This window comes from Petaurus breviceps, unplaced genomic scaffold, assembly GCF_028583685.1.
Source record: "Petaurus breviceps papuanus isolate PSGF00001 unplaced genomic scaffold, PetGlider_PUasm1.0 90879, whole genome shotgun sequence".
In the NCBI taxonomy this organism is placed as follows: domain Eukaryota; kingdom Metazoa; phylum Chordata; class Mammalia; order Diprotodontia; family Petauridae; genus Petaurus; species Petaurus breviceps.
The window spans coordinates 15,088,068-15,113,754 of NW_027187368.1; the positions used below are offsets into that span (position 1 = coordinate 15,088,068).

General features: G+C 40.8%; 1 protein-coding gene across 1 annotated transcript in view; it reads left to right on the forward strand.

The window, feature by feature from the left end:
• EFCAB8 (EF-hand calcium binding domain 8) overlaps nt 1–25,687 on the forward strand; it is a 132,214-nt gene that overhangs the window by 59,863 nt on the left and 46,664 nt on the right. The window contains exons 12-22 of the mRNA XM_069073962.1: nt 2,107–2,183; nt 2,572–2,699; nt 8,164–8,231; nt 9,521–9,669; nt 11,407–11,544; nt 14,595–14,711; nt 17,716–17,943; nt 18,967–19,037; nt 20,133–20,337; nt 21,678–21,869; nt 22,588–22,755. Of these exons, the coding sequence (XP_068930063.1) occupies nt 2,107–2,183; nt 2,572–2,699; nt 8,164–8,231; nt 9,521–9,669; nt 11,407–11,544; nt 14,595–14,711; nt 17,716–17,943; nt 18,967–19,037; nt 20,133–20,337; nt 21,678–21,869; nt 22,588–22,755 (1,541 nt within the window). The remainder of the gene's footprint in view (nt 1–2,106; nt 2,184–2,571; nt 2,700–8,163; nt 8,232–9,520; nt 9,670–11,406; nt 11,545–14,594; nt 14,712–17,715; nt 17,944–18,966; nt 19,038–20,132; nt 20,338–21,677; nt 21,870–22,587; nt 22,756–25,687) is intronic.

Consider the following 25,687-nt stretch of genomic DNA (forward strand, 5'->3'; position numbering starts at 1 on the left):
TCATGTCTTTATCACTCATCAGTGTGTTTTAATCAGTGCTGATCAGTTGAGACGCACCATAGGTCTTTGACCCATGAATAGCCTTCAGGAATAAAAGTGCTTTAGTGTTACTATCAGGATAAAACTGAATTTCATCTACCTCCTTACTGAGTCAAGAATCCTGAATCTCTCTAAGGACTGAGGAACAGTCAATATTGTATTTGCTGCCCGACAACTCCAGGAGAAATGGCAGGAACAGAACAAAGGTCTTTGATACTGTCAGTCATGAAGGTTTGTAGAAAATTATGTCAAAATTTGGTTGTCTGGAGAAGTTCATTAGTAGTGCATGTTAATTTCATGGTGGCATGCTTGCCTGGGTTCTGGATAATGTACAATGCTCTGGCACTTTCCCAATCACTGATGGAGTGAAGCAAGGTTGCCTGCTTGCTCCCATGCTTTTTAGTATGATGTTTTCAGCAGTGGTGTCAGATGCTTTCAACAAAGACAAAAATGGCGTCAAGGTCAGATATCATACTGATGATAAATTATTTAACTTGAAAAGGCTACAAGTCGAGACCAAAGTGGAGAGAGAATTGGTGCGAGATTTTTTTGTTTGCAAATGATTGTGCACTCAAATGCAGATTCTGAGGCTGAGATGCAACCAAGTACAGATTGATTCTCTTGGACTTGTGCTAATTTTGGCCTAATAATTAACACCAAGAAAACACAGTTTCTCCATCAGCCAGCACCACACCATCCATACATGGAAACTTTGGTTACAGCAAATGGAGAAATTTTGAATACTGTGGATAAGTTCATTTACCTTAGCAGTAAAGTTTCCAGAGAAGTATATATAATGAAGGTGACACATGCATTTCTAAAGCTAGCTCAGTGTTGGAGGCCCTGAAGGAAAGTATGGGAGAGAAGAGGCATTAAACTGCCTACCCAACTGAAGATCTACAGAGCCATTGTGCTGACCTTGTTGTATGCCTGTGAAACCTGAACAATATATTAGTACCTTGTCAGGAAAGTGAATTGCTTCCCTTTGAATTGTTTTAGGAAGATTCTGGAGATCACTTGGCAAGGTAAGGTACCTCTCACTGAGGTCCTTTCTACAGGCTTGAATTGCCATTATTATTGTTATCAGAGCTAGAAGGGCCCTAAGAGACCGTGGAGTCCAACCCTCATCATTTTATAGAGGAAGAAACTGGTGCCCTTGGAGGGGATGTGACTTGTCTGTGTCTGGAGATCATGGGATTTTACTAGCACAAAGTAATTCAATAGAATGATTTTTTTAAAATGTTACTGGCACAGTAGAGCACCTAATACCAGATAGTTAACAGTGGTGGGTTTTAGTTTTAGTTCTGTGACAAATCACTGAATATGTGATCATCAGAAAATTAAAACACTAATATTAACAATGAATAATTAAATACTACTACTAATAACATTGAAATACTAATTGTCAAGATCAAATGCGGAAATGGATGTAAAGACTTTTTTTTTTGAGACAGTAACTATTGAATTGAAGTATAGCAGCAATTTATATATTGGAAGGGTTAAAAAATGTTATATCAAATTAATATTGTGGAAAAGGCAAGCTACCCTCCACAGTTAGTTATAACTATTGCAATAGAATGCAAATAATTACGTATTGATGCACTAAATGTGATTAGCAACCCTTGGGTACCAAAGCAGAGGCTCTCTACAATTTTGCTTCTCAGAGCTTCTCTTGGGTGCCACCTAGAATGTAAATAATTTCTTTATCTCCTGATCTGAAGGTGTTCTCTCACATTTCCCTGAACTACTTTGTCCCCATCTTTCCCCAAACTGTAGTTGTAGTCATAGCACTTAGCACAGTGCCTGCCATATGGTAAGCACTTAGTAAACATTCATTGATTGGCTTGATGTGTGTCACAGTCCTGTTCTCCATAAGTAGAATGTAAGTTCTCTGAAGGCAGCAGTCTATGCAACTTTTAATTTTTGTATTTCAGTGCCACACAGTGCTTTGCACATAGTAGGAGCTTAATAAAATATTTTTCTGAATTAATGGAAAGAGGAAGATTTGATGGTGTATAGAGTAAAGGTAATTAATACTGGACTTTGTTTTTTGAATCATTTTTTTAGGCGGACCTTACATCAAAATCTCTATGCAGCAACTTTTAACTAAAAAGTCTAAAATACACAGAAGTTACCGATTGAAGGTGAATTTTCCTTCCCATTGGCTGAATTTATATTGTAGAGAAGAAGAGTCAGAGTTAACTTCTCTGGGTTTCAGTTTCTCTATAGAGTGAGGAAAACAGTAGTTATGTTGTGAGGCTAAAATGAGAATGTACTTTTCAAAGTAGGGGAACACTTCAAAATAATAATGAACCTTTGGATAAAATACATACTGACTGACCACCTGTGATGGTTATTATAGCGAGAATTGCTGTTTTCTGTGGGAGGCTGCACTTAGATGGACTCTAAGGACCCTGTGAGGATGAGGGATAGATAGGATATAAAATGGCATGTACTTATTCCAGTGGCCATGGATCAGCATGACCTTAGTTTTGGTTTGACTCTTCCTCCACTGCCTGTTTTCTTCCCTAGGCAATTCACACCAATTGGTGTCAGCAGATCAAGTTCATCCCCCAGCTGAATCTGGTGGCCTCTTGCTCAGCCATTGACAATACAGCCATGGTCCTGACAATTGTGCCAACTAGAACAGATCATCTGAAGTAAGCTCAAACTTTCTCTCCTTTAACAGTTCCACAAACATCTGCTCATAAACTCCTGTTATTTCTATAGGACACTGTTCTGGGCTCTGGGATACTAAGATGTCCTTACCCTCAAAGATTTTATAATCTATTGGAGGTTGAATGGCATGGGATAGGACATATAACATAAGTAAGTTTGATATAAGGTAGGAAGGGAAGGGTGTAAAAGAAAGAGCTGGACAAAGTCCTCTAGGAAAATTTAAGAGATTATTTTCACTCAGGAGGATAAGGGAAGACTTTGTAGAAGAGGTGTCACTTGAGCTGGGTCTCAAAAGAAAAGGATTCTCATGGGGGAATAAGGAGGGAATTTTGGGGATGGCCTCCATGAATATACAGAGACAGAAAAGAAAAGAGTGAAGTCTATGAGCAGGTAGTAACTCATTTTGCTGGAATATTGGGTGAATTAAGTATCATAATATGATACAAGGCTAGAAAGGTCAGATTTTTGTTATCGCTGTGTTGATTTTCAGTTATGTCCAATTCTTCATGACCCCATTTGGGGTTTTCTTGGTAAAGGTACTGGAGTGGTTTGCCATTTCCTTCTCCAGATCATTTTATAGATGAGAAAACTGAGGCAAACAGAGTTAAGTGACTTGCCCAGGGTCACCCATCCAGTAAGTGTCCGAGGCCAGATTTGAAATCAGGAAGATATTTTCCAGATTCCAAGCCTAGTGATGTATCCACAGCACCACTCCCCAATGTCAGATTATGGAAGGATTTAAATGTCAGCAGGCTAAGGAAATCACATTTGTCTCTGCTTCTCTTTAAAGTAAGGATTCTTAACCTTTTTTGTGTCATGGACCCCTACTCAGAAGCATGTTTTTAAATAAACATAAAATAAAAGATAGAATCGCAGAGGGATCCACTTCTAGTGAAATACAGTGATCAAAATATTAAAAAAGCAAGTTTCTGAACCACAGGTTAAGAAACCTGCCTCTAGGCCCTTGATCTAGAGACAGTCTTGAGAGTTTGTGGTCCTCTTCACGTTCTCCCTTCTTCTCTGTTGTCTTGTGAGTCTTGGGGGGTGAGGTGATGTTATGGAAATGAATGTCGTGGAAGGGGAGAGATGGTGTTGGTCTGTGGGAGGGGTTCTCTCCTAAGGCTTACCCCCTATAAGTAGGAACAGAGAATGTATGCCCACCCAATCCAAAGAACTGTGTCTACTGACTTGCCAGTAATTCCAAGGGAACTGGGCATAGATAACCTGTAGACAAAGCCAGGAGTGGGGGAACTGGGGATGACCAGCTGATTGAGGAGATTCAAAGGGGATAATTTGTGAGATTGGCTCTCCTATTTGCTTTTTTTTTTATAAGTGATACTTCCTTGGATAAAGAAGTTGCCCTCCTTGCCATCCTGGAATTAGGGAAATCAGGACATGATTCTATGAAATTCTTTAGGTTTCGGTCCTTTCATTAAAAGTTGTGGATGACACTCAGCTATGGCCAGTCATAAAGTTTGCATTAATGAATAGTAACTCATATATGTAGGAGAAGATGTTGAAAAATCATCTCATGTCTGTTCCTCATTTGAGTTTTACAATGCGCCTGGGAGGTAGGCCTTATTAGCCCCATTTTGCATGCAGATACTGAGATTCAGAGAGACTAATCAACTTTCCCAAGATTATACAGCTGGTTACGGGTTGCACTGGGATAGGAACCCAGATCCACTCTTCTTTCTACTACACTAGACTACTCCTATAAAAAGGGAATAATAACCCTTGTACTATCTCTGTTATGGGATTATTGCAAAAACCTTATTCACCTGTAAAGCATCATCCAAAGTGAGCTATTGACATTTATTATTGGTTTCTTGATTGTGATTTTTGTCCATTTGATAGTCATTATTATAGTCAATGGGCATTGATATCTCTGAAGCTTTTCCTATTTCTAGACTGATTGAAATATTGATACACATGTGACCTCAAAGTTGAAATGAATTTAAAGGAAAATTTGTTGCTGACTTCTTTTTTTACATCAGTGCCATAGTTAGTTATTGGTGCATTATAAAGTATGAGCCAGTAGGTGGTGGTGTTGAGCTTTAAATGGCCTGCAGTGAGCTGTGCCAAGATGAATAACAAGTGTTGGAATGCAATGGCCATATACAGTGGGACTGACTCAAAAACTCTGAACCTGCCCTCTCGGCCTGCTAGTAGTTTGCTTCCCAAAGGGAATAGAGTGAGATAGGGCTAGAGATGTTAGATCAACAAATATTTAGTAAAATGTGTTATTTAAATTTAGTAAAATTAATAATTATAATAGGTATATATTACATTGGTCTAAATGTGTGATTTCACTGGTAGAGGGAACTCCCAATAAGGAGATGTCTTCAGTTCAGTTGATCTTTTGCTCTGTAACTTATAGACTCAGTCTTTCTGAGTTGCTCGGGGGCATGGAGCAGAGGTGGGACCTAGGTCCTCTAGACTTTGAGGTCAGCTCTCTACCTGCCGTGTACTGCTGCTTCTCAAGTATTATTTCCATTTTACAGAAAGGCACTTCAGAGAGATGAAATGACAATGTAGCTGAGATTTAAATCCAGGTCTTCTAATTCCAAAGCTTGATGCTGTTTCTGTTATAGCATGAAGCTTCTCTGTCACATGCCTAGTAGGTATGATTATTTTGCTAAGGGGGATGCCGTGGTTTCTGTCCTCAATGAACTTAATTTAGTAGGGGGTAATAAGACATAAGCACAGCTGTAATATGAATTAGGATATCATAAGAGTAGATAAAAGAGTTACAAAATTTAGATGAGGAAGAAATCTTTTCTGGTTGGGAGTTGTCATCGGTACATATATTCAGAGCTGTAAGGAACCTTAAACATCATCTAGTACAACCCCTTTATTTTATAAATGAGGAAACTGAGACCCAGGGAGGTTAAGTGACAGATGCCATTCAATTATAAATAAATTAATAATGATAAGCATTTATTGATTGAATATTAATTTATCTAATTTAATAAATTAAATAATAAAGATCCTTAAGTACCTACTGTATACATAGGTGGGGGTGCAAAGATAGTTCTGATGACACAGACACTACTTTCAAGCAGTTTATAGTCTAATGGGTGGAAGAATACATACATGGGCACTATGATAGAAGGGGGAATGGGATACATGTAAAGGGAGAGATTCTGGCAGAGTGTTATGAGAAATGTGATCAGGAAGAGATGTGCCATACCCTTCCCAACTTGGGTTAGGGCTCAGGTCAAGGAAGGATTCATGGGTTAGGTGGCATCATTTGAGTTGGACCTTGGAGAATGTGAGGGACTTCAAGAGAACAAGACTGATGGTGGTGGTAGTACATGGGTGGGTGGTTATACATTCTGGGGATAGTGGAAGCAATGAGACTGATGACATCACTGAGGGAAAGAATGTTGAGCAGAGGAGCTGAGGACCTAACAAAGACACTGAGCCGGGGCAACCCTGGAGGCAGGAGGGTTGCAGTATCTGAGGAAACAAGGGAGAAAAGTTTTCACGAAAAAGGCTTTGTTTTCAGTGGGAAAGGCTACACAGGTCAAGGGTAAGGACTGAAGAAAGGCCTCTCCATCCTTGGCAGTGAGGAGAATTATCTGTGGCCCGGGGAATGTAGTTTCAGTAGAAGTTACTGCAGCTCTCCTAAAGGAGTTAAGAGTGAGTGATGACAGAGGCAGAAGCCACAGTGATCAATAACCCACCTTTGGAGTCTGACAGTGGAAATGAGAGGAAAAATAGAGTAGAAGCTAGGCTAGTAGAATCAAGTGAATGTTTTTGGGACTTTAGAAAGGAGTTAATAACCTGTTCATATTAGTTAACAGAATCAATGAGGAGTGAGAAAGAATGACAATATTGATGAAAGAGAAGATAATTTTTAAAAGTCTTTATTATTGTTTACCTGAAAAATATTACAAACATTCTAATTTCTATATACAAAGAAGAAAAGAGAAGATTCTTATATGGAACTCTATTATATACAGTTTAGGTTGTAGGGGGTTTTTTATTTTGTTTTTTTTTCTTTTTGGAGGGGGGAAGTCAGGGCCATTGGGGTTAAGTGACTTGCCCAAGGTCACACGGCTAGTAGGTGTGTCTAGTGTCTGAAGTTGGATTTGAACTCAGGTCCTCCTGACTCCAGGGCCAGTGATCTACTCACCTAGCCACCCCGTAGGTCTTTTTTTTTTTAAACCCTGATTCTGCCTAACTCACTGAGGTTGGAAATGTATCCACCCATGGGCCTGATCACCCTGCAGATTATTACAGGAGCTTTGACCTTCCTTTTCCCAATGTGGGCCAACTTACTTCTCTTTAGTCAGTTTTGTTCCACCTGCCAAAACTGATGCCAGACTTAATGTGGACACATAATTGGCTTAGCCTACTGCAGCTTAGAACTCCTGAGCTTTAGTGATCCACCAGCCTTAGCCTCTCATTACAGGCATGTGGAATAACACCCCCAGGGAGTTTGGTTTTTTCCCCAAAGTATATATTAAATTTAATATAATATTTTCAAAGCTGTCCTGTCTATCTGTGCCATTTTCTACACTTTCCTTTGCATTTTTTCCTGAATAATTTAAAAACTGTTTCATTGATATTTTTTTCTTTCTTTTGAGAGGAGATAATTGAAAGGCAAAATTGCCTAAGCAGATGGAAGGAGATGAGATAGAGTACTTACTGGCAGAGGGACGAGGCTTAAAAAAGATGTATACCTTTTCCTCTACTATATAGCAGAGGAGAAGAAATGTAGGCATAGAAACAGGCATTTTGAGGTAATGAGGGAAGTTTCAGTATTCATTAGAGCAGGAATCATAGACTTTTTAAGTGGTGGGACCTGATGGGAAGGAAGGATTCTAGAAGGTGGAGAAGGGAGAAGGGAAAGTACAGGGGTGTGTGTGTGTGGGGGGGCGGGGTATGTAGTGAACAAAAGCATGAAGGCAGGAGAAATCAGGATGAGATCAGAGACTGTTGAGTATCTCAGTTTAGCTGAAACATGCAGTATGTGTAGTCTGTGAGAGTATGGGAAGTAAAGCTAGAAAGGTAAGAGGGCAGCTTTGAATGCCAGAGTAAGAGATTTTTTTTTCTATATCCAGCAAATGTTCACTGAGTTCCTACTGTATTCAAGGTCCTATGCTATTTTCTCTTCCCAGCCCCCTGCATGAAATACCACCTCTTCCGTGAAGTATCCTCTGTTCCTCCTAATTAGAAATTAAATTTGCTTCCTTTTCCTTCATCTCACATGATGCATTGTACCTCATTATATTCTGCAATATAGTTATCATGAAATTGTGCAATTTTTGTGTATGTATAATATCTCATTTCTTTTGCTAGAATGTAAGCTCTATGAGGGCAGACACCATGTCTTGTCTTTTTAAAAAAAATCTTCCTCAGCAATAATAGTAATATTATTGTTGATTTCTGGCCTCTGTGCTTATATCTATAGTCTTTCTTTCTTTTGTGCTTCAGAACCTCCACAATGACTCTGAGGAAGGGAGTTCTGTGTTTTGATTACTGTCCAGACAGGAACTTCCTTGGTGAGTTTCCCTGGTGTTTCTTCTCTGTTAACTGTCCACAGTGAGGTACCAGTGAGGTACCAGTCACTGGATGTGAACAGTATTGTTGAAGTCAGCACTAGTGCCTCCAAAGGAAAGGAAGTGTTTGGGGGAAGGGAATTATTGGACTCAAACTTTCCCTTGAAAGCAAGATTTGGGAACAAAAAGCCAAAATGTCCCCTGTCCTTCATACAATTTTTAGATCAGATCTTTTTTTGCTTTTTTGAGGGGGAAGAGTAGGGCAATTGGGGTTAAGTGACTGGCCCAAGGTCACATGGCTTAGTAAGAGTTAAATGTCTGAGGCTGGATTTGAACTCAGGTCCTCCTGACTCGAGGGCCAGTGCTCTACTCACTGCTCCACCTAGCTGCCCCACTAGATCAATTCTTATTCCTTCTTTCTTAGAGGCTTATACAGCTGGGAAGAGGTGCAAGCCCCCAACATGGGCCCCCAAAACACAAATAAGGAATTCAATTAAACATTTAAAAATCACTCCTTCTGGGTGCAGAACCCTGTGTTCAATGCTGGAGAAGAGAAAGAATTTAGATAAGACAAGTTCCCTGTCTTTGTGGAATTCATAGTCTAATAGGGGGACAAACACTGATGTTTATAATGTGCGATGTCACATAAATGAATTAGAGAGAGTTATAAAACAATATAACTTTAAGTCTGAAGGGGGAAAAAGTTCATTCTCTTCCAGGGAGGAATGGGGATCAGGAAAGGCTTCATAGAGGACAAGGTACTTGGTCTTTAAAGAATTGTTAGGAATTAAATAAAAAAAAATTATAAATAACCATCAACAAAAAGAATCAATAAAAACACATAAAATAAAGGGGCTAGCATTTTGCACCCCCCCACCTTAACATTTAATAAGTTAGGGCCAAATGATATGTGTGTGTATGTATCTATAGATAGATACATACATACACACATGTGTATGTATAAAACCACGACCAAGCTAAGAACATGCTTTTGTTCTGTCTGTGTTTACAGATTTATTTGGAGTTCTTCTCCCTCTAGCCTGCCTTCTCTCACTCTTCTCATTCTTTACTTCTTTCTTCCCTCCATTCCTTTCTTCTTTTTTTTGGGGGGGAGGTATATTTTACAATCAATGTGTATATAGTTTTGGTTCTGCTGATACAACTAGTAAGTAACAAATGTCTGAGGTCGGATTTGAACTCCGGTCCTCCTGACTCCAGGGCTAGTTCTCTATTCACTGGGCCACCTAGCTGTACATGATCCTTTATTTATTTATTTATTTTTTGAATCACAGTGACAGGTGGTTATGATCCGATTATTCTCCTGTGGAATCCCCTCTTCATAAAGAAGCCCATGTGGCGGATGAAGGGGCATCAGACCTCAGTCACTCATGTTATTGTGAATGGAAAAAGCAGCTGCATCATCAGCATCTCCAAAGACAAAGTACTGTCTCCCACAATGACAGCCTCTGTCCATGTCCCTCTCTTCTGTTCCCTAGGGAAGACCCCTTAGAGGCCATCTAGAGTCCATCCTTGTCCTTTGATTTTATTTTATTGGAGGGGGGGGAAGGCAGGGCAATTGGGGTTAAGTGACTTGCCCAAGGTCACACGGCTAGTTTTGTGTTAAGTGTCTGAGGCCGGATTTGAACTCAGATCCTCCTGACACCAGGGCTGGTGCTCTATGCACTCCACCACCTAGCCTCCCCGTCCTTATCATTTTAGAGGCAGAAATTGTGGCCTTAAAGAAGTGGCTGGTAGAAGGTTATACACTGAATTAAGAGCAGAGCCTGCTTTAGGTGAAGTTGGCATTTGATCCCTCCCATCCTCAGTTCCGCTTTGGCGTCTTCTCTTGTGGTATATCCCCCCAGCTTTGGGGGCCCATCTGTAAAATAGAGGCTTATTAGGTTTAGAGATCCTAGAGCTCAGCTCTATCCTTTTTTTAGAGAAAGAAAACAAGTCCCTGGAAGAGGCATTTGTGGCAGAGCAGGAAGGTAGCTGGTCCCAGAGTTTGGAAGACCTAGGTTCGAGTCTTGCCTGTGCCCCATATGGGCACTGCACCCTGAGGGAAATCACTTCACCGCCTGCTGCCCCAGGCAGCCTTGGTTCAGGGGACCCTTTGCCAGGAGCTGTCTACATAAATGAAATCATATTTGATGATAAACGAAAAAGTAAAATAGAATAAAGTCACACAGACCTTGTGATCTGCCTGGGATTTGCATGCAGGGTTCCAGCCACTCCATCTCTTATTTTAGGATTGACTATGCCTCACCTTATCCCAGATTCACTCCTGCTTTGCTTTCTGCCCATATGACTAATGAATTGTAGGTTAGTGTGAACCTGGTGTCCTGATGGGTTAATGCTATCTCAGTTACTATATTTATATTTTTACTTGTTCCTTACTTAATCTTGAAGAAGCATCATGTTATAATGGAAATAGTAATAGATTGGGTGTCAAAGACATCCTGGCAGGCTAGTGAAGATAGCTCCTTTGGGAAAAAGAGGCCTCCTTAAATCCTGCCCTAAGACAAGTCAGCCCTGTCTTATGGCAGAGCTCTCCATCTCACGCAGGTCCTACTCATAGACTGTTAGGTCTGTCTAACGGACTTCAGCAATCAGATATTCAATGCCTTCATATAGCAGAGGAGAAAACTAAGGCCTAGAGAAGGAAAGGTACTTATCCAAAGCCACATAGGATATTATCAGGAGTCCTGGCTCCCAGTCTTGCTGCCATATTGTACTGTCATCCCAATGGGGAGAGGACATGGCTACAGCAATTTTGAGCTTAAGGACTGGATCTCACCCTTATCATTTTTACCATCACTAGTCTAAGACCTGTGTTTGGGTTAACATTGAAGAGGCAACCTGAGACAAAATAAAATAACATTAGATTTGGAATTAGGGAGCTTGAGTTCAAATTTCAGTCCTGCCACTTCATAGCTATATGACTTTAGCTAAATCATTCCATCTTTCTGGGCTTCCATTTCCTCTTCTTCAAAATGAAGGGTATTTGATTAAATGATTTCTAAGGTTCCTTTTAGCTCCAGATTTCCTGAGTTTCTCTGAGCCTCATTTCCTTACCTGAAAAATAGGGATAAATAATACTTGCCAACCTATCTTTCAGAACTTTTCAACAAAACAATCTGTGCCCTCATCCTAATTTCTGCATATTTCTCCCCCTCAGAACGTCCGTCTATGGGATATACACAACTTTCTATGTTTCCAGTCCTTTTCAGGGAAATTTTTCGCCCTGGGGAATCATCCTATCACCAGTGTTTACTTCCACAAGGCCAATGACACCTTTATTTGTGGTACCTATTCGGTGAGTGACAAGCTTCGGAGTAGTGGTAGGGATTGTTTAGATTTAGTCAATGGGCATTACATTTGGGAGACAAAGGGTTGTTTTTTGGGTATTGCTTCCCCACTGATAGATCCCTGGTTCCTTAAAAGGCTAATAGGAGAACTGCAGTCTAATATCATAGGATTTAGAACTGGAAGAGATGTTAGGGATCACTTCATCTGCTCCCTATCCTCCTCCTCCCTTCTAGACAGAAACAAGCTCATAAGAGGTTAAAGCACTTGCCTAAGGTCATGCAGGGCAGAGCCAGGACTCCAAATTACAGCTCTCTTTGTATCTTCAATGTTGCCTTCCCAAGGGACTGAACAGATAGCAATCAATCCCAAGTTCAGGTTGGGGAATTTGAATCACAGGGTTTGACTTGGCAAAAGCATTAGGATTTTTTAGAAAATTAGAAAAGATTCAGGAAAGAAGATACAGATCTAGTTTAGATAACGGGTACTGATCAGGAGCAGCTCATTTCTGGCAGACACTTAAGAAAGGCCTGTTGTGTGCAGAGCACTTGTGTTAGAGAGACTTGAAGTTCAGATAAGACATTGTCCCTCCCTTCCTGAAGTTTATAATCTAGAAGGGGATTAAGGCGTTTATATGGATAATTATAGCACAAAATATCACATGATAAAGACACGAGAGGTACAAGAAAGGTCCAACTGAGACCTGAAGATAGAAATGTATTTATCCATTGGGATAGGCAGGGGCGTAGCACCTAGGTCTCATAGACTAGGCGAGTGAAGGTGACCAACTGAGGTCTCTGGGTTCTGTTTCTCTCTCAACTTTTGACCAGGTCCACACTCATAGGCCTCCCTAGGTTCCCTCAGTGTCACCGTTTGACTACTTTCTGTATACAATGACGTCATCCTAGTTCTAGGCAGCAATCTTAAATAAAAACTTCAGTACAGCAACAAAACAGTTCTTGGGTACCAACTGTGTATAAAATAATTTATTGGGCACTCTGGAGGATACAAAACATGGTCCCTGATTGCAAGAAGCTCAAGGTCTAGCTAGAGAGATAATTGAGAAGTTAAATCAGGCAAGGTGCCATCTGGGGGTAGTATCATATGAATGACATAGAGAGCGATTGAAAGCCCAGGAAAAGGAGAAAGAGTTTCCCATTTATAGTGAAGGCTTCATCTCCCTGGACTCCTCCGTAAAATGGGGATAATAATCTGCCTTATTTCATAGGATTGTTGTAAATATTGGATGAGGGTAATGTGTTTTGTAAACCATAAATATACACATATGTGATATATAATAAAATATTAAAATTTATATTTTAAATATAATTTTTATAGAATTTATATTTTTAAATATAATTTGTATAGAAATATAATATGCAGAAATATATCATACAATATATAATATATAGAAACACATACCATAAAACAAAGATATATAACAAATATATCACCTGTTATAAATATAACACATAAGACAAATTTCTATATAAATAATATATACATTTATTGATAAATAGTTCAGCTTATATATAAAAATCTAATTATATACATGTATACATATATGTGTGTATATGTGTATGTATACACACATTCTAGTTGCCATTATTGCTAGTCTTATTAAATTGACTTGTGTGAGGGTCTAGTGAAGAAGTGGAGAACAAAGTACTTTATGAAATACAAAGTGTTTAGAGACGTGGAAAATATTTTTAGTAACAGAAAGGTGCAAGCTGTTTGCTCAGTCAATCAACAAGCATTTATTAGGCACACCATGCTATGTGCTAGAAATACAAATGCAATGAATAATCCTTACTTATCAGGAGCTTGCATGTTAATGGGGAAAAACAAGTATTCCATATATAAGTATATGCAGAATAAATATCAAAAGAACAAATACACAGTGGTTGGATGCAAGGCACTTTGGGAGGGATGCCCTAGTGGTTGGGGGAGGGGGCTCAGGAAAGGCTTCATGTAGAAGATGGCGTTTGAGCATCTTGAAGAAAGAGAGGGACTCTTTGAGGAAGAGCTGAGGTGGGATTGCATTCCAGGAGTGGGAGACACCCAGTACAGAGATAGGGTATAGGGGATTGTATAGATTGATAACTGGATTCTGGAAATGTGATAGTTTGGGAGAACTAAGTCTGAATGCTAGAGAACCATTCATTGAGCCTTGGAGACTGGAGATCTCAGCAGCAGCAGCAACAACAATAGTTACGATAATACAATATTGCCTCCTATTTCTATAGTGCATGGTGATGCAACAGAGTACTTCCTTCATAACATCCCATGATATAGGTTATTATCTCTATTTTATATCTCAGTTATCTTTACATTTTACAGATGAGGAAGGCATAGAGAGATGCAGACAGAGAGAGGCTAAATAACTTATTCATGGTAAAATAGTTCATAAAATCATCAGTTATTAAAGTTGGAAGGGAGGGACCTTAGAAATAATTTAGTCAAACTTCCTTGCTTTACACATTAGGAAACTGAGGCCTAGAGAGATAAAATGAATTTCCTCTGGTTACAGGCAGTTAAGGAATTAGCCAGGATTAGATTCGCAGGCCTTGTGACTTCAAATCCAGTGTTCTTTCCAGTATACCACATGTCCTCTCTTAGTAAGTGATCAAATTAGTGCCTCTCTCTGACTCCAAGTCCAGACCACTTCCCACCTTATTAGTTCTCAAGAAAGTGAATTAGATCTTGCTTCCATATTCCCTAGAAAACAGTGAATGGTTCATCCTGCGATAAGATGATGCACACTCATTAAATACTGATTATTTGGTGGGTTTTAGTAGTTCTTGTCCTTGTTCTAGCTTCTTAGAGTATACATTTTATATATCTCTGGTTAATTCTTATCCTTGTACAGTTGTTTTCCCTGATAGAATGTAAACTCTTAGAAGGGAAAGACTGTCTTATTTTGTTGTATCCTTAGTAACTAGTGCAACGATTGGCATATAACAGGCACCTAATAAATGCTTGTTAATTGGTGAATTAATTGGTGAATAGAAGACAAGACTGTCCTGATTCTCAGTTTGTCTTATCTTTCCTCATGCACAGATTGGGATTCTTAGTGGCTATTTGGAGGCCCAGGTAGGGAGCAGGAAAATAGAGGAAGAGTCTACCACCCATCATACAACTGTGTGTGGGGTCCTTTATAGCAAGACTTTCAGACAGGTAAGGACAGCAGCTAAATCTGCAGAATCATAACAGAACCAAGGGAAGAAAACAGTCTCCTGACAGTATGGATCACATACTTACCTGGAAACTGGCTCCCTAGTCCCAGGAATTGCTGTGTGTGTTAAGTCATCTGGTATATAGCCATGGGTCTCTTTCTGCAGTAGTTATGAATAGAGGAAATACCACTTGTCCGCTCTTCCTTACTCATAGTAGGAATCACAGAATCATAGATTTAGAGCTTGAAGAGACTATAGAGATAATTTTCTCCAACCATCTCATTTTTACAGATGAAGAAACTGAGACATAGGGAGGTTAAGGGACTTGATCAAGGTCACAAGATAGCTTCTGAGATGGGAATTGAATCATATTGCCTCCTAGAAGCCAGAGGAGTTGTGCTTAGTGCTCTTCAGCCAGAAGCTTAGCTTGCATGCCAAGTGCTGTGATTGATTTGTTCATTTGGCAAACGTAACATGCCTGTTGTGCTAGGTTTGAGGAGTTAATTTTCAGGTAAGGCATGGGTCTTATGGTCATGGAGATCACAGTTCACTAGAAGGATAAATCTCAAACAGATAATTGTAATGTGTAACATTAAATTGCAAGTACATTAAAGAAATGTAAACATATGCTATATGATAACACTGTGGTAGGTATGTGGCAGTCCTGGGAGGAAGGTTGTTGCCCATCAGGAGAATCAGGAAAGGTTTCATGGAAGAAGTGGCATTTGAATTGGAAGGACCAGCAGGTGAAGTGGAGTTGGAGTAAGAGGACCTGGATTTGAATTCTACTTTTGCTATTTACTACCTGGATGACCTGGGTCATAGGATCCTAGGTTCAGAGCTGGGTGTGACCTTAGAGGTTATCAAAAGTCAGTTCACCTATTTTTGCCTTAATTTTCTCATTTGTAAAATGGATTAGGTGACATCTAAAGCTCCTTTCATCTCTAAATTAATGAACCTGTGAGCTGAGTTTTAAAGGTTGGATAGGAATTGAGCATTTGAAGATGGGCCGAGGCAGGGAAGAGAATTGTAGTCTTAGGGAATATTGAGACCAAAACCATGGAGGAAAGTGTGTATGATCCAATAATGGGATCAGAGAGTATGCCAGTGGGTAGGTGTGTATGTAGAGTGCATGGAAGTTAATAATCTAAGAAGAGTCTGGAAAGGTACGGTGGGGCCATATTGTGGAAGATTTTGAAAACTGGACAAAGGAGGGGCGACTAGGTAGTGTAGTGAGTAGAGCACCAGCCCTGGAGTCAGGGGGACCTGAGTTCAAATCTGGCCTTAGACACTTAACACTTACTAGTCGTATGACCTTAGGCAAGTCACTTAACTCCAATTGCCCTGCTCTCTCCCCTCCAAAAAAAAAACTGGACAAAGGAGTTTGGATTTAGGAAATAAGGAGACACTGAAAATTCAGAATGAATCTTCTGAGAGAGTGATATGAAGGTTAGATTGGGCTAAGGAGAATGTATAGGGAAGAATGCTAATTAGGAGGCTGTGGCAGTAGTCCAAATGACAGGCAATGGTGACCTGAGAAATAGAGGAGGGGATTCATGCAACTGATGCTGCAGAGGATGGATTAAGAGAATTTGGTGACTGATTGGAATTGAGAGGTGAAGGAAAGGAAGGAATAATCATCACTTCCAGGTTGGGTATATGGAGGAATGGCTGTGCCCCAGACAACAAAGTGATTAGATGGTCTTATGCCTGTTGTGATGGGCACTTATCTTCTTAGCATACCTGAAAAGCTCAGTGTAGTAGAGATGCTTGCAGTGAGATCACTGAAGCTTGGCCCTAATGGGAAGGAGCTGGGGAAGGGAGCATGGAGTGGTTAGAGCATTGAACTGGAGGCTCAATTTTCCCCCATCATTAGGATGGATTTGTACTTCGAGTTGTTTTTTCAGAAGTGTGGGCAAGGCTACACTGAGCCATCTATAGTTTCTCATAGAGCAGTTATAGAACATCAGAAGTGGGAGAGTATTTGAAACAGAAATTAAGAGCTGGAAGGGACCATAGGAGTTTCTCTAGTCTATGTATATTTTTAAAAATTATGTATATTTTAAAATTAACAAATCTATTTTCTTTTCTCATCTCTCCCTCCTACACTCTCCCCCCAAATTGGGAAAAAAGGAAAAAAAAAGACTCTTTTAACAAATATTCATAGTCAAGCAAAACATATTTCTATATTGGCCATGTCCAAAAAATATATGTCTCATTCTGAACCCTGAGTTCATCACCAGGAGGTAGGCGCTATGCTTCATTAGTTCTCTGGAATCTTGGTCATTACATTGATCAGAGTTCTGAAATCCTTCAAGATTGTTTGTCCTTTTCCTGGTTCTACTTACTTCACACCGCATCAGTTCATATACATATTCCCAGGTTCTCTGAAACTGTCCCTTTCCTCACTTCTTATAATATAGTAGTATTCCATCATATTTATCAACATGCTCGTTTTAAAGATAAAGAAATGGAGGCCTTGAGAGGGCAATGTGACTAACTCAGTGTCACACCATGAATAGTTAGAGGAACCCTGCTGATCTGGTGTGTGTTATGTTATACCTGTTATCTTTTGTGGGGAACCTTCCGTGTCCCAGGCTTATCAACTGGGGATAGGGTGTTTTGTAGTTAGAGCTATTCCAGGTGAGAACCTGATGATCCACCTGGGATAGCACTAGCTACAGAGTCATGTCTTTTTTTTTTTTTTAAAAGCAATTGGGGTTAAGTAACTTGCTCAAGGTTACACGGCCAGTTATTTCTGGGTGTGGTGCTGAGTATCTGAGCCCGGATTTGATCCAGGTCATCCCAACACTGGAGCCGGTGCTCTTATTCGCTGTTCTACCTGGCTGCTCCTGGAGTCATGTCTTGATTTCAAGCACAGCTCATTGGGAGGCCTGTTTATTGTAGTCTAATATTATAAATCTGCCCTCGTCCCATCTAATGGAGTCTAACCCTGCCATGTTGGCAAGGAAGGCCCCTTGGCTTCCCAGATCTGTTCTCAGTAGGTGGTGAGCGGCAGCCTGAATGGCGTGGTGTGTGTGTGGGAGTTGGTGACAGGAAAGAAGGTGATGGAGTTTGCGGCAACAGAGTCCAAGGATGTGGAGCTCACAGCAATGGTCCTGGATGAGCTGGAGCGGTGCCTCATCACCGGCATGAGAAATGGGGCAGTCAAAATGTGGAATTATAACATCGGGATCTGCCTGTTACACTTTCCCAATCCAGACCAAATGGAGGTCAGTGTCTTCCAAGGGTTGAAAGCCTGGGAAGAATTCAGGTTGTAGGCAAGGATCTTTTTTTTTTTTCCCTTGATCTAAGTTATTATGCATGTAGGGAATTCCCAGTTACCTCTATCCATTGATACAGATCAACAACTCACCCTAACTCACAATTTGGAGAGTTGCTTGGGGCACTGAGTAGTTAAATAACTTGCCCAGGATCACACTGCCAGTATCTCTTAGAGGCAGAACTTGAACCCAGGTCTGCTTGACTCTGAGTTGTTGTTTAGTCTATCCGACTCTCCATGACCCCATTTGGCGTTTTCTTGGCAGAGGTATTGCAGTGGTTTGTCATTTCCTTCTCCAGTTCATTTTGCATTTGAGCAAACTAAAGCAAACAGGATTAAGTGACTTGCCCAGGGTCACACAGCTAGTAGGTGTCTGAGGCCAGATCTGAACTCTTCCTGATTTCAGGCCTGATGCTTTATCCACTGTGCTACCTAACTACCCTCCTATCCCCCACTCTTACGGGCAAGGTTAATGGGGATAAGAAGTTCTACTTTTTCTACCTTCCATAGGTATTAGGAATATCAAATGAGATAAAGTGAATAATCATTTTGAGGATGATTTAAGAAACCAGAGTAAGGTGCATTGATGGAGTGGAATACGTATATATAAATACAAATTATAAGTATATAGATATAAATATATTTATAATATATTACACATAAATATATATATATATATATATTTCCTCCCAACTATCTCCAAAAGGAATAAAATAGCTCAAACCGCTTCCCTCACATTCCAACAAAGGGAGTTAGTGCATATTGTTTTATCTTCATTTTACAGATTAGGAAACTGAGGCTCAGATAGGTCAAGCAACTTTCCCAGGGCCACACAGTTTACTCAGAACCATCACTTGAAATCAGGCTTCTCTTGACCCTGATCTGATTCTGTTTTCACTACACATTGTGGGGATCAAACACAACTCTTTTCTCAGGGGTGTCTGAGAGATTGGTTTTCTTTATTCCCTGACAGATCAGTGGAATCGCTCATATGAATGGGGTATTCTACGTGGCAGGGTGGAGTAAGAGGATCTCTTGGTTCCTGTAAGTAGGAAGTCTCTGGTCATGGGAAGGACTGTGTTCTCCTTGAGCACTAACCCCTGCATTCTGCTTCCTTATTCCTCTCTGTCCTTGCTTCATCCAGATGGTTATAATACTGGTCAGAGACCTGTCCCCACGTCACTGCTCCCTCTGTGGTAATGATTTGTTGGCCAAGTCAGTCAAAAGCCATATCCTTCATGAAGAATGCTGTGCTAGGAATTGGGAGAGCAGTTGGAAATCAGTAAGGCACAGTCACGCTGCCCTCAAATGGCTCATACTCTATAGCGAGTGGGACATGATAAATATAAAAGGATCCCACAAGATGCAATAATATATAATGACTGTAGTGCAGAGTATGAGATGCATGAGACAAGTAAAGAAGGATCATTGAAACTGAAAGGAAGAAAAGTCATTTCTAGATCTTTGTATACCAACCTCCCTTTTAAAATGGAGAGAAAATGAAATTTAATAGGAATTAATGTGAAGTTCTGCATTTATTTTTTTTTAAAAAAGCTGCCTAAGTATTGAATGGGAGAGCATAACTAAAGAGTAATATTTGGTTTAGTCCCTGGGGTTTTAATGACTACAAGCTCAATATGTCAACAATGACCAAAGAAAAAAAGCTGATTTGATTTTTTGCTTCATTCATTCATTCAATAAACTCATTGAGGTACTGAACTCTCTTACCTTAGGGAGACCCTTCTAACTCTGAGATTCTCTGAATCTTGGACTAGGGGGTGGCAATGACAGGGAGATAGAATTTGAGTCACTGCAGAGGGCAACTTCTATAACATTTAGAGGTATCTGACAGTAGAATGAGCTTGGTGCTTGGAAGGTGCTTGAACACTTCCTCATGCTCAGTGACCACTTAGGTATGTGATACCAGGGTTCAGGTAGTGGTTGGGCCAGGGGAGATTCCTCTTTACTCTTGAGCTTCTGTGATTCTAGGTTGGAAGAAAGTTTTGATGTGAGAAGCAGAGCATGATATGGGCCTGTATCCCAAGTGGCTTTAGTTAGCAGAAACTTGCTAAAGTCCATGGGAGCTCTGATGTAGGAAAACACCCTTGTTCTTGACTGATGACTGATGGTTTGTCCCAGGTATCGAAACAAGGAAGTAGTCCCCTTGTATGACCATTGGCCTTACTTTCACACTGAGGATATCCTGTGTCTGGCCAAGTACCATAGAAACATCCTGGGATCAGCTTCCTATAATGGTGATATTTTCATCTGGAATGTCAGCTGGGGGAAACCCCTTGTTTATTTCAATGCTTCGCGGAGCCCCCTGGTCTTGAAGCCCAGGAAGGTATGTGCAAGGGGAGCCCTTGACCTCCCTTTCAATTTCTTTTTTTTTTTTTAAGCAATTGGGGTTAAGTAACTTGCTCAAGGTTACACGGCCAGTGATTTCTGGGTGTGGTGCTGAGTATCTGAGCCCGGGATTCGATCCAGGTCATCCCAACGCTGGAGCCGGTGCTCTTACTCGCTGAGCCACCTGGCCACCCCTAAGCAATTGGGGTTAAGTAACTTGCTCAAGGTTACACGGCCAGGTGTTTCTGGGTGGGTGCTAAGTGTCTGAGCCCTGGATTCGATCTCCAGGTCCTCCCAACACTGGAGCCGGTGCTCTTACTGGCTGTGCCACCTGGACGCCCCACCCTTTCAATTTCTTAACCGTGTTGGGGTTCAGGGAAAGTTGGATAACTGGATAAATTTAGAGGATGGGCCAGTGGGCAGTGGTTAGAAATCTAGCTTTGTTCTTTCCTCCCCTCCCCTTCCCTTTCCTATCGTTCCCTCTTTCCTCTTTCCCCTTCTTCCTTTTCTCTTCCTTTTCCTTTCAGAAACTGGTTCTCTGCATCTAGCCCAGGATGGAAGTGTAGCAAATACTCTCAGGTCTGATCCCACACCTGATTAACCTGAGAGCTTTGACCTGTTCTCTTTTGGACCTGGGTTGTTTTGCTCCTTCCTTAGACAGCCTGGTGGTCTCTGCTCCTAGAGGCTCACCATACTGGTGATGGATTTAGAGAGGACACTGAATTGGCTTTAGCCCTACTGCAGCTCAGGACTTTAGAGCTCAAGAGATGTAGTTTTGTTATATGTCAGAGCTGGAAAGTATCTGAGATCATCAACTCTCCTCATTTTACAGATGTGAAAAATGAGATTTAGAGAGAAGTGACTTATATAAAGTCACATAGCTGATTAGTAGAGGATCAGAGTTTAGAACACAGATCTCATGACTCCCATTTTTCACCACCACACCCCACCACTTAACTTACTTCTCTATCAGGGTATGGCCTGACACCTGTATGAGATGCTTTTAAAATAGGCTCACTCTATAGTCTTAGAGCTGGAAAGGGCCTCAGAGGCCTTCTAGTCCAATTTAATCTTTGCCCTGTCCTCAGAATACAAACTTATACTACTGATGACAAAACGGAGGGTCAGAGAGGTTAAGTGATTGGCCAAGGTGATATCTGTCAGAGCTGGATTTTGAACTCAGATCCTCTGACTCCAAACATGGTGCTTTTCCCACTATACCACATTCCCTCCCCTTTTTTACCCTAGGAGAAACTCAATCCTTAGCAAGCATGCAGACTGAGGAGCCCGCCAAATTCGAGTCCTTATTTTAAGATGATTTCTTTCCTGTGGGGGCAGGTCTTCATGGAGGAGAATCGAATGACACTTGCTGACTTAGTGAACAGGACTAACAGAATCAAGAAGTACTGGGCAAAAAAGGCCCTCCGGCAGCCCACGAGAGGGCAGTCTGCCAAGTATCAGGTCAACAGGAACCTGACCTCTGCCCCATCTGCGATGAAACACACGGGAGGAAAGGAGCCGCCAGCTCAGGCCAAATTGCAGGTGGGACCCCTGAAAGAATAATCAAAATCCCTTGTGCAGGTTAATTTTTCAAAGTCCTTTTCCATTCAGTGCCTGGTTTATTCCTTACTACAGTCCTGACAGACAGAGGTAAGCAGGGCAGATGATGGTCCACATTTAGTAATTGAGGAAACTGAAGCCTAGGGCAGTGAGATATCCCACCCAAGATCATGCAACTCTTATGGTCAAGTTCAGACTAGAACCCTGGGGGGCTCTCAACTCCACATCTAGAGGGCTTCCCATTACTCAATGCTGAAATATAATACCTGTTCTCTGGCTTGTGTTTTCATTGGTGTTTCCCTACTGTAGACTGCCTAATTTTGTCTGCTCTACCTAATTTCTTTTAGGACACACCTGGTTTCTTTTAGACTCTGCCTGATTTATTTCTGTGACTGGGCTAAGTGGAGTGACTGCAGTTTTCTATGATCAGTAAGGCTTCACAACCGTCCCAGCTGCTGAGTTTATCTTTCAATCCTCTTTTCCATTGTGAGGGAATACTACAGATGGAAAGGGAGAGAGAGAATGGGGGGATGGCTGTGACTACCATTCTTTCCTCTCCTGGGGTATCTCTCTCCCACATCCACATCAGTTGATATAGGCCCTGAATGGAATGTAGGCATCATTCCCTCGGGGATTTCAAGTTGCCTTAGAGAAATAACTTGGGCCTGTGTGGGGGGGGTGGGGGTAGGGTGCTCCTCTTTCTTTACAGAAACCTCGCGACCCTGTCAGCTCTAAGGCGGTGAATTTGGTGAGGCCTCAAAACAAAACCTGGATCCAGAGCAGAAATTTACTGAAAGAAAATGAGGATTATGCTAGGCACAAAGAAAAGAAAGACTCAGTGGCATCTGTGGAGAAGGTTGGCTAAGTTCATCGGCGGGGGGTCAATTACTCGAACTATAGCAACATCTGCCTGGGCATCTGTCCATTCTTAAATCCCAGGGGGTTGGGGTAGTGGGGACCACAGAGATCAGTTTTCTCTGTCACCCTGAATGCTTTGGGTGATTATGAGTGTAGGTCATGGTATTAAACTCGGTTAGTGATTCCAGTCTCTAGGAGCAACTGTTAACAAACAAAGAAGATAGAGTAGAGGAACCACTTTTGGGCATGGCATTGATTAATCAATCAACGAGCATTTGTTAAGTAGTTAATATGTGCCAGACATTATACTAAGTGCTAAAAGTATAAAGACTACAGTGAAGGAGTTCTTGCCCTCAAGGAGCTTCTATTATGATGGGGATATAACATGCCCATATACATATGCATATATACATATATACAAAATATACATACATACATACATACACACATATATGTGAAATGTAAGAATAACACTTACAGGCCCCTATCCTGAGAGGGAGGAAGGAGAGCCTATGAACCATTGGCTCTGTCTCTAGGGACAGACTCTGTTCTGTTGAGTCTGTGTCTGGGAAGAAAAAATAAAGAAGGATTAGGTGCAAATACCTTTGACTTGCAAAAGAAAATATCCATGGAGAGTCTATAGGGTATAGGAGGAAGAGCCCCGGATTGGGAGTCAGAAGACATGGCATCAATTCCAACTCTTACTGCTTCTGTGGCCTTGGGCAAATCACTTCTTTAAGGGCCTCATTTTCTTTTTCTGTAAAACGGTGAGGTTGGACTAAATGACCTCTAAGGTCCCTTCCAGTTCCAGATCCGATGACACTTGTGTCAGGTTCACTTGGGTACCTCTTCTCTGAAATGCCAATCCTGGCTATAGATATAGCAAGGGAGGAAACAGCTCTGGAGGGTGGAGGACTATGATGTCCTCCCTATCCTGGGTTCCCTGGCATGCTACTCAGACCCCCTTTCCCTGAGCAAACCATAACTTCCTTAAGGTCCTGGGGTGAGGCACTGGGCAGGGGCAGGGCTGGGGGCAGAGGTCCCTCATAGGCAAGGCCCTAGAGGTGGAAAAAGTCTCCCAACTGAGTATCTTTGTACTAGTTCTAGACTACTCGACACCTCACACCCAGGTAATCCTTTGTTTATTGTCCATTTTAGGTTGCACGCTTCTACGTGGCACACTTGGGTTGTATAATTTTGGAAATGCACTTTTCCTAGTTTCTCTGAACCTGGGTCCCCAAACCTGGGTCTCAGCCACTTCTCCTTTTCTGGTCACTTTAAACTTTTGTAACTTCTGTTTCCTTATTTGTAAAACAGGGAAAATAATGTGTTCACTCTCTACCTCACAGGCTGGCTGTGAAGAGAATGCTCTGTAAATGTTAAAATGCTAAGGAAATGAAAATTTATTATTATTATTATTATTATTACATTTGAATATAATGGCATGAGTCAGCGATTTATATCTCAGCACCATGTTTCTTCCACCAAGACTGGTAAAATTCAATTGAATAGATTTATTAAATACCTATTATGGCACTCTCTGGTATTTGACAAGCAACCATGAGTAAGTTACCTAATTTCTTAATGTCCCGGGCAACTGAGACTGGATGTTACAACTGAGTTGCTGATTTGCATTGATGGAGAGGGTAGAGAGAGCTCAGGGAAAAGAGCCTTATAGATATCTGATGATTATGGGGCATATGCCTGGGTGATACCCCACCACGGGAGCCTAATACTAGGTGATGCTTTATAGCTGGTGGCCGTCCCATTAGTGAAGAAACATTTGCTGAATTATGACTGCTCTTGAGGTTATCATATTGGTCTGAATATAAGACACCCTGAATATCTGATTTTTATTCCCAAAACAAGATTTTTTTGAAAGGAAAAAAATATAGACATAGTTACAACACTGAAAAATAACACTAGCTGTATTTACTCCCTTCTCAGATTTTGTACAATGCAATATCATATACAAGGGACTCCTGAGGTCCTCTAGACTCATTCTGTCCTTGATGAATCCTGTGGATGACACAGAGACAGAAACTACATTGGAGATACACGATCATCCAGTTGGTGATTGAACATGTCCAGTGATGACATTTACTGGGGCAGCCAGTTCTTTTGGACATCTCTGATCCTTAGAAAGAATTTCCTTATATTGAACTGAAAAAAACTATTTAATCAGCTGAGATCTGCCTCCTCATCTTTCCACTCCAACCTCCCCCAGTTGAGAATACAAGAAAAGACAACCCATTACAAACATGTAGAGTCAGTTAAAACCAATTTCCACATTGGCCACGTCCAAAAAAAAAAATTGTGTCTTTCTGCATTCTGAGTCCTTCCCTTCTCTATCAGGAGGTGGGTGACATGTTTCCTCCTCAGTTCTCTGGAATCCTGGTAGGTTATTATACTGATAAGAGTTTGGAACAATAGAATTCCATCATATTACATACCATGACTTGCTCATCCATTCCTTGATTTCTGAGTATTCCCTCGGATTTATATTGAACTTAAACCTGCTTTTTACTTTTAGTGAGTAGTTCAAGTTCTGCCCACAGAGGCCAATCTGAACATCTGCTGCTTCTTCCCTATGTCCCTTTTGATATTCAATAAAATAATAATAATAATAATAGATAGAATATACAATAATTATATAAGCATATAATTATAAATATAAAATAATTATGTAATCTATAACATATAATAATAATCACTAGATAATTCATTTACATAGCATTAAAAATTTTTCCCCCAAAATGCTTTTTATATGCTATTTTATTTGATACAACAACCATGTGAGGTAGGTGCTATTATACCCATTTTACAGATGATCTAACTGAGGTTGAGAGGTGATGTTACTTGCCCAAGATCATGACTAGTGGGTTTTTTAAGGTAGGATTTGAAACCGGGTCTCCCTTAAATTCTAGTCT